General features: G+C 40.3%; 1 protein-coding gene across 1 annotated transcript in view; it reads right to left on the reverse strand.

Annotated features, from left to right (window-relative positions):
- Positions 1 to 411: 411 nt before the first annotated feature.
- The window catches only part of DENND3 (DENN/MADD domain containing 3), a gene marked incomplete at both ends in the record, with an annotated part of 13,445 nt that continues 4,969 nt past the window's right edge, over positions 412 to 8,887 (reverse strand). Inside the window, 7 exons of the mRNA XM_009867988.1 lie at positions 412 to 519; positions 950 to 1,079; positions 1,626 to 1,796; positions 2,925 to 3,187; positions 4,466 to 4,987; positions 5,711 to 5,883; positions 6,192 to 6,295. Coding sequence (XP_009866290.1) covers positions 412 to 519; positions 950 to 1,079; positions 1,626 to 1,796; positions 2,925 to 3,187; positions 4,466 to 4,987; positions 5,711 to 5,883; positions 6,192 to 6,295 — 1,471 coding nt within the window. The remainder of the gene's footprint in view (positions 520 to 949; positions 1,080 to 1,625; positions 1,797 to 2,924; positions 3,188 to 4,465; positions 4,988 to 5,710; positions 5,884 to 6,191; positions 6,296 to 8,887) is intronic.

An 8,887-nucleotide genomic window follows, 5' to 3' on the forward strand; every position in this document is an offset into this window, starting at 1 on the left:
CTACTCTCTGCACTGTGGTTCAACCAAACACCCCTCAACGTGACTTTACAGAAAAATAATTTAGAAGAAAAATAACAACGAATATTGATCACTGGTGGAGCACCATCCATCTACCCTGCTCAATAAACGATGCAGAATTCTTAATGGGAAATGGGCACATTATCACCTAATTGAAGTCTATTATAAAGCCTACACACACAGGAAGACAAATTAAGGCTGTGAAAGCTTTGCCTTGGAGTATCGTAATATGCAATATTAGCATTCGTTTTTAATGATTTTCTGGTTTAGTATTCAACACACCACCAACGCATGTCAGAATGTGAACAAAATCAGGCAGGTGTTATGAGACAACATGCTTTATAGGCTAATCAAAGTCAGGCTTAACATAAAGCAAGCGATATATCACCTTACCTGGCGTGTAAAGCAAGACATCTATTGCCTGTGGAAATGTCTCACCAGCTGAGGGGTTGATCTTGTGCTTTAATGTCTCCGAAGTTGTTTTGGGGACCATCATAGGCACTAAAATAGATTTTTAAAAGGCTATGAAGTGCGCTCTTAGGCCTGAAAGAGATCTACAATTCTCATGAAACAATAATTGCGCGCCATTTATTCACTTTTGTTTTCCTCTAACCTTCGCCGACTAGGAGAGCCCAAACACCATTTGGATGGATTCTGGTGCCAGAAGTACACACACAACACCCGAGCCAACAACTTGAACAAAAACCCAGCACCCAGTAGGGACACAGATGCAGCAGCTAAGGTTCTGAAGCAAAGAAGCAAAAAGTAATTTAAAAAAAGAAAATAAAAAAAGGAAGCCCTAGGCCTTATATATATACTACTTAATAAATATTTCCACAGATAACCAGTTTGAAAGCTGGAATAGAAACAGGAAGAACCGAGGCAGATGATGCAACAGGAGCAGGCTTTCGAGTGTTGCTACATGACTGACCTTCGTTCTTCATCCTGTCAAAATAAGACAGTTTCGAGGCCGCGTATATGGCTTTGGAGGACTGGAGGGCACCGACCACAGCATCCATCAGGAGAACATTTGTCAGCGCTTGCTGAATGTACTGAGGATCCTAAAGACAAAAGGCTCGTCGTCATTTACCTGTAGCTTGTTACCCTTGCAAGTCTCCAGCAATCACACCACGCAGCAAACTTTAGTCATGGCTTAAATGGTTCAAAGCCTTCCTGAAGGACCACCCAGCCAACTGTTCACCATTAAATTCAGCAGTCCTGACAAATTATGTGGTTTAAGGGTTCCAGTGTGGCAAAACTCTTCCCACGCATTTGATTTCAAAGCAAGGTGGGGAAAGTTTTCTGTTAGGGTCGCTATTCTCACACGGCACCAGCTTCAGAAACTATTTCACAGAACTAGTGACTAAATTAAAAGTTCTGCACCAACGGATGAGAAAAAAAATCCTCTATTTTTAAATGTAATATATTTTTTCTTGTTTTTAAAAAATTATTCCAGAAGTAACAAACTTTTTTTAAATGTTCCATCTAAATATGTTACTTAGATATTGTTTGCTGAAACACAGAAATTCTGAGATGAATGCATGAATTACTTAGGAAAGAAAGCACATATTTCATACTTCTTGGGTCAGAAACTCCCATATTTATACCTTGTGATCATCTGCCATTTTCTTTCCAGCCCACATTTCTTTCACTATCAGGTGCCACAGATCACACTCCGTTTTAAGGTTAGCTTCAAACACTTCTTTTTTAGATAATGTTTTAATCCTCAGAGTAGGTATTCTCAAAAGAAGGAAAGACACGGTCGTGCTCTTAACATCCTGGAGAGGTATGAAAAAAAAAAAAGAGGATGTACCATGCAATCAGAGATAAGGTGCAGCCCTCATTCCACAAGGCAACCTTCTCTATTTCCAACTACAGCTAATTCCTTCAGCTGCCCGTTACACCACCATTAAGCAGAGATGGTTTTATAAAAACGTGAGCTCCAAACAACATCACATGGACTTTGCTTCAGACAGTGGATACAAGCTGACTTGCACAGTCATCTTATTACATTTCTCTAGCTTTGTAGCCCAGGTGCTGCACTTTGCAGCTGTTCAGCTCAGGGTTATGGACTCTAGATTTTTATTCCCTTCATCTTAGCACCCAGCGAACTACTACATCGGCTCTGAGATTTTTGGTCCAGTGCCTCACTTTGCACATTCCTGTTCAGCTTAGGGTTATGGACTCTAGATTTTTATTCTCTTCATCTTAGCACCCAGCAAACTACTACATCGGCTCTGAGATTTTTGGTCCAAATCCAGAGAAAGTTATCTAATCATTCCTAAGTTACTGACTTCAGACCACACCTGGAATGCTGTGTCCAAGTTTGGGCTCCCCAGTTCAAGAGAGACAGGGACCTACTGGAGAGAGTCCAATGCAGAGCTACGAGGGTGATCAAGGGGCTTGAACATCTCTCCTATGAAGAGAGACTGAGAGAACTGAGGCTCTTTAGCCTTGAAAGGAGATGGCTCAGAGGGGACCTTATTAATGTATAGAAATATCTGAGGGGTGTGTGTCAAGAGGAAGGGGACAATCTCTTCTCAGTGGTGCCCAGCAACAGAACAAGAAATAATGGGTTTAATTTAGAACACAGGAAGTTCCACCTCAACATGAGAAGAAACTTCTTTACTGTGAGGGTGCCGGAGCCCTGGCACAGGCTGCCCAGAGAGGGTGTGGAGTTTCCTTCTCTGGAGACTTTGAAAATCAACCTGGACACATTCCTGTGTGGCTGCCCTAGGGGATCCTGCTCTGGCAGGGAGTTGGACTAGATGATCTCTAGAGGTCCGTTCCAACCCCGAACATCCTGTGATTCTACAATTCCTTACTGAAAATTCGAGTTTTTGCAGAATGACACAGTGTCTCTATCCCCAGGCACACAAGAGAACAAGAAGCTCCTCGATGCTCACCTCTATATCCCTGAAAGCAGCAATCTGGACATAGCCAGGACGTCCTCCTTCGGTCAAAAGGAACAAGCGTTTTTGGGTCAGAGCAATTTTTCCTACACCATAGTTAGTTTTAACTGAACAGGATAACTTGTAGACACATTCATTTTTATCTAGATGCTCTATTACTGTTGGTGGCAGGTTCACTTCTTGAGCCTCCGCTTCCGTTTCTTTCCAGTAGTTGTAGAAATCTCTGAATGTTTCAGGATCAATTTGTTTCTGATGCCCTAAAAACCCCCCCAAAATTAAATCTGTTTACTGTGAGAAACTATTGTACAGATTCACATGGAAAGATAGCTTTAAAAAGACATTAACTTTCAAATTATGCCTTTAACAGCGTAACAGATAAGCAAGGTGCAAAACTAAGAAAAAAAGTAGGTCTGGAGAACAGTTAAGAGACGAAATTCTTCTCTTGACATAGAAAGATTCCTCTGCATTTAGCTGAGGTCCTATGTATTTGGCATACTCCCTTCCACTGCTCTCTGTGGAGAGAGGGAGCAAACACTGTGCCAGTCTTGCTAGTTTAAATTCATGCCAAAAATCCAGGTCAGCCAACAGGAAAGGATTTGTACTTCCCCACTGAACCGAATGCTTTTCATTATGACTTTCGGTCCTTTATTCTATTCATTGCTACTGTACAACACACTCACCAACCTGGGATAAAAGAGAAAGTTGGAGCAGTTAAAGACTTTGGCAAGGGGTATTCAAAGTAATTAATTACACTAAGAATGCAAGTGGCTGGACAGGAGAATCTCAAACACCAATTCTTGTGCAATGCGCGCTACCTCTGGCTTGAGAAAGCCTTGCTATTTCAACCAATGTTTAATTCTTTGTGACCTCCAGAAACATGACAGTTATTAGCACAATGAGGCACTGAAAGAGAATCAAATAGCATTTTATAAAGAAGCACTCTCAACCTACGTTTCTAGAAATCAACCACAAGATTCAGATGTCATTCAGCAGGGAAGCAAGTTCTCTCCAATATAAAACACAACCATCTACAAGGAATTTAACTGTAGCTTCTTGAATGACGGATTTTCTTAGTTTATTTTTGATGGACTGTCCCCTTGCCATGTTGCCTAGTGGGTTTATAACACAGAGGTATTTTCCAGTAGGAATTCGGACAGTTTTGCATTCACTTCATTCATAAGCTAAGACAAAGTAGAACAGCAACATCATCAGATCACAAAACTACCTCACCCACACAACATGAAAAACTATAAATTATGTGCCCAAATAGAAGCAGATTCCTTGTCTTTATTGTGCATGCAAGTACAGACATCCTTGTATGCATTAAATCTATTCTCCGTAATCATCCTAGTTCAACGAAAATCTCCATAAAGCTCAGATACTGTGAGTTCTTAGAGGCCCAGCAAATGCTGAATAATAATTAATAAGAAAAACAACTGGACAAAAATATGACCTTGGTTCCTTAAAAAGAAAAAAGGTTTAAAACTGTCATTGCACCAATGCAGATGGTCTCTAAAAACATATCTTATACTCACCCACTGTTAGGGCATCGAATAACCGATGTATAGTATCTATATCTCTGACAATCCCAGATTCCTGGATTCGCTTCACAAAATCATCCAGCTGCATGTGGGTTTTTGGCAATTCGAAATTTTTGACGTGGTCATCTATTTTCGTGACTTCTCTTTGTTTTTCCATCACTCGGCTTATCAGCTTCTTCAGCTCAGGTTTGCGGTCTGCTTGCAACCGCTCCGGAGGAGGCATGGTTTCCACGATTTTTCTTACAAGATCAGTAGGGAAAATTCTTAAGTCTGTTTTATCTAGGTTCTGAAAGTCAGAAAGTGCATTTAGTAGTTTCCCTTGCATCAGGCTAATAAGTCCCCGGAGGTAGAAGTACCTTGCCAGCAACGCTGAGTTATCAGGCGGTAAGGTATTTATAGCTTTGCTGAGGTGGTTGAAGAAGTCTGTGTAGTAGGAGTGAACACACTGGAACATCAGAGGAAAATGAATTTCCGGGATTTTGAACGTATTGACTGCTTTGGAGGGCATTTTCACAGCTAAAAAACAACCAAAAAAAAGCACACTGATTAGCATAAGCAGCAAGTCAAAGCCACAATGGAACAAAGAACAAAATGAACAGCACCAAGCAATTACATCACGTGAAATTCAGGATTATGGTTGTGCTAGTGACAAATATATTTCTATGGCCATCAGCCTTATTCTCAGAATATTCCCTAAGGTGATAATATCAATTTGGGGGGGAAAAAAAAGTTAATAAAAAGAAAAGGGAAAATAGCTCCATGCAGTTTCTATAGGACTTGTTTTGTTCAACAGTGATAAGTCAAAGCCTTTAAAGGTAGCGGAGAACTGGGCATGAAGAGGGTGAGGAGTGAACACAGTGACTGACTCAGGAAGCAGTTCGTTGGTATCAATTCTATCAGGATCAGACTGATCTGACGTGCAAGGAGAAGCCCAGATGGGCCCCAGCTCACCCTGAGGGTGGTGAGGCACGGGCACAGGTTGCCCAGAGAAGCTGTGGATGCTGGAAGTGTTCAAGGCCAGGCTGGATGGAGCATTGAGCAACCTGACCTGGTGGGAGGTGTCCCTGCTCATGGCAGGGGGGTTGGAACGAGATGATCTTTGAGGTCCTTCCCAACTCAAATCATTCTATGATTCTAAAATTTCTTTTCTGGCACCGCTTCTGTGAAAATTATTCTGTGGTGCCACTCATAGAGACAACAGAAAAGACGCTGCATTTGTTCAACACATTCTTCCCTTACCAACTCCTGTTTCTATTCTTCGAAGTGAAGAATTTCTCGTAGGGCCCTCTGGCAGCTTAATATCCTGCAGGTTGGGCATACTGATTACCATACGCCTACTAATCCCGTGCTGTGGATCAAATTGTTTAGAAGCCATCGTCAGTCTTCTTGGAGTATGAAACAGCAAGTTTAATCTAAAAAATAAAAATAATGCACATCTGATTTTCAAACTCAGAAGACGCACACGCTAAATTACTACCCAATTTTTATTATTTGTTTTTATAATAGTATCAAATCACAATTATAGTACCAATTTACAATTTCAACAGCTGTGGCTGGACATGTTCATATCACTCTTTTACAGTAATCTTAATAAAATGGCTTATCAATTAGTCATGACCTCATTCATAGGTGACCTGATCTCACACCAGTAGTCAAAAGGATTTTTATCACTGATATCAGCAAAAGATTCAAAACCAGAATAAAGAATAAGAAACTTTACCTATCCTCTTCAGACTGGGTACTCAACTCGAGTCGAGCAAATGCATCCATCTTCCTGTTCAGACGAGCTTTAAGAAAAGAGTGAAACATGTAGGTCTCTAAAACCTGCGAGACACAAACCGGTTAACTGTGCATCGTTTACAAATGACGTATTTGTTAGCATGCTTTGCTCCTTTTTAATACCCTTACGCATGCAAAGCTGGTAACTTCCAACTGAGCAAGCACAAACCCAAAAACACCCGAAAGCTCATCAACAGAAAACCAACTCCATTTCCATTCACCTTCTTAACTTTCACGATACCCACTTAGCAGCAAATAGCAATCACACATCACCCTCTAAAAGATAAAATCAAACAAAAATGAGAAACACTGAGCAAGCCAGGAAGTTTTGGCTCCAAGTTTAATGGTCTATTTTCTGCCTATAATTAAGTGCTGATAATATCGTCTATGGTTTGGAACAAGAAGTTCACGGCACTCTAAAAATCAACATTAAGCCATCAAGCTGAAAAGTCAACCTTTTCTCCTGGTAACCCCCCAAATTATTCTCTGCCCAGGTAATTATCATGGTGTCATCCAGAAATCATTTCTGAAAGGTCAGATTGCTGTTTGTAGGAGGGAGGACACCACGAAAAAAATGCCAAAGCGTGAATTAAATAGAGGGGAAAGCTATCGCCTTCCCATCATCGCCACAGGGAACAAGACGAAAACCAGCATTTGAGGCAGCACACCACGTGTACTATAGAAATGTCAGCTCTAGCATCAGGTTTTTGGTATTATTTGAAATAATTCAGAAATCCAATCTGTTCAGCAAATCAAATGTAAACTTCAACAGGAGGCAATTTTGTCATAACCGGGAATCCTGTCTTTTCCTCAGCCTTTACAAAGAAGATGGTTGTGCCTTTGAACATAACTGCAAAAAATTACTTTGATTAATGATATATATCCCAGAGGCTTGCTTGAAGCACCCTAACAAAAACTAACAGTCTTGGAGTTTATCCCAGGACAAAAAAACCCCAACACAACAGCCCATCAAACTCACTGACCAGGGTGGTTTTTTTAAAAAAAAAAAGAGCAAGATTTGTAAGTGCTCTGAAAATAATGGAAATGTTTCACCAAAAAACAGGTCGTTCTTACTCAAGATGTCTCTTATCAACCCGTTTGCAACATATCCTGTAAAACGGCATCTACAAAAGCATTTCTGCTGCTAAGAGTTTCTCCAGTAGATGGCAGATTTTGTTGGCAATTGCATGTGCAGGAGAGAAGCTGGAGGAACTAATCGATTCCGTTCTGTCTGGATTTCTTTTAATGTAATTCCAGATACAACTAGTAACTACTCCAGATTGTGCTAGCTTCTAAGATTTACTCGAAAGCAAACCTGCTACTATGTTACTCAGTATTCAAGCACGAGTCAACTGCTCAAAGCTCTTCTTCAATGTGCACACTTGAATTTCGAATGGATGTGAAATTGCAATTCGTAGAACTGCCACTATTTAATTTAGCATCAGAAACTGCTAAGGAACACGCTTTAATTCCTTTTACTGATTTGAAATCCTGGTCAGAACATTTCCAATTAACTTCTTTCTTGTTGACATATTAATAGTGTTTGGTTTTTCTTAATTTTTCCTTTTTGTTTCGTCGGTTTTAAGAATGTTTGCTAGCGTTGGAAGCTTTATTCTAGAAACGCTATTTCCTGTTTAGGATTCATCCATTCGCTCTGAATTGCCAGACACTCTGCCAAGTTCGGCAACTACTGCTTAGGTAGAACAAGATGCTTTTCTTATTATTTCCTTCACACGCTGACAACTCCTTTAAAGGCACGTTCAGCAACTTTTTTTATCATATGCCTGAAGTAGGAAAAACACCAGGAAGCAAAGAGGTGTTATCAGCTGCAGTCTGCTGATGTTAACAGACAGATCTCTTTGCCAGGTATAAAACAGTTATTCCAGAGAGCAAACAGCCAAATTCTGGTGGCAAAGGAAATTTCTATATATTCCATATGTGCCCACAGAGCACGACTGAGAGCAAACGCAAAATGGCAGATGCACTTTCTTACGTTCCTTTTTAAACACTTGCTCTGACCCACAGGTTCATTAAACAAGCCATATTATCACCAAAAAAAAGGGAAGACACACTCGATATTTTGCTTTTGAGAAGCTTAAATAACAGCACAGCACGTCTTACAGCTGGCCAAAATAAGAAGCTACTTAATAAAGTATCTGTTAAAAACTAATACGCAAATTGCATCAAAGGATACAAGAAGCTGAGCAAGATGTCTTGCTTTCCTTCAGAAGTTAAGTACTGACTAGAGGCACTCCCACTTCAGGTTAACAGTCTTCAAACAATTATCCGTTCATATAACTAAGGTAATTTTTTTTAGTTAGTTATTAATGATTACACTTAAAATATCACAGCTGCCCATAACTTTGGATTTTGGATTGCTGTGTCAAGACCAAATTCTCCTAGAACGCTGCACGTGGCTCAACACAAACCCTTAAAACGTGTAAATTCTGTTTCTCACACGCACAGTTTAGTTTAGTTTGTCAAAGGCAAAAATTAATTTATTCAGAGGCAAACAGCTTAATGTAAAGAACGGTCTCAAGTGACAAAAACTCTGAACCTTCCAACTTTAGGGCAAAGCACCTTCACACCGCAAGATATTCTCACAGAAGCCTGCGTACTTTTAGTCTCTCTCTTTCC

Source organism: Apaloderma vittatum, unplaced genomic scaffold (genome assembly GCF_000703405.1).
Source record: "Apaloderma vittatum isolate BGI_N311 unplaced genomic scaffold, ASM70340v1 scaffold22664, whole genome shotgun sequence".
NCBI classification, from domain to species: domain Eukaryota; kingdom Metazoa; phylum Chordata; class Aves; order Trogoniformes; family Trogonidae; genus Apaloderma; species Apaloderma vittatum.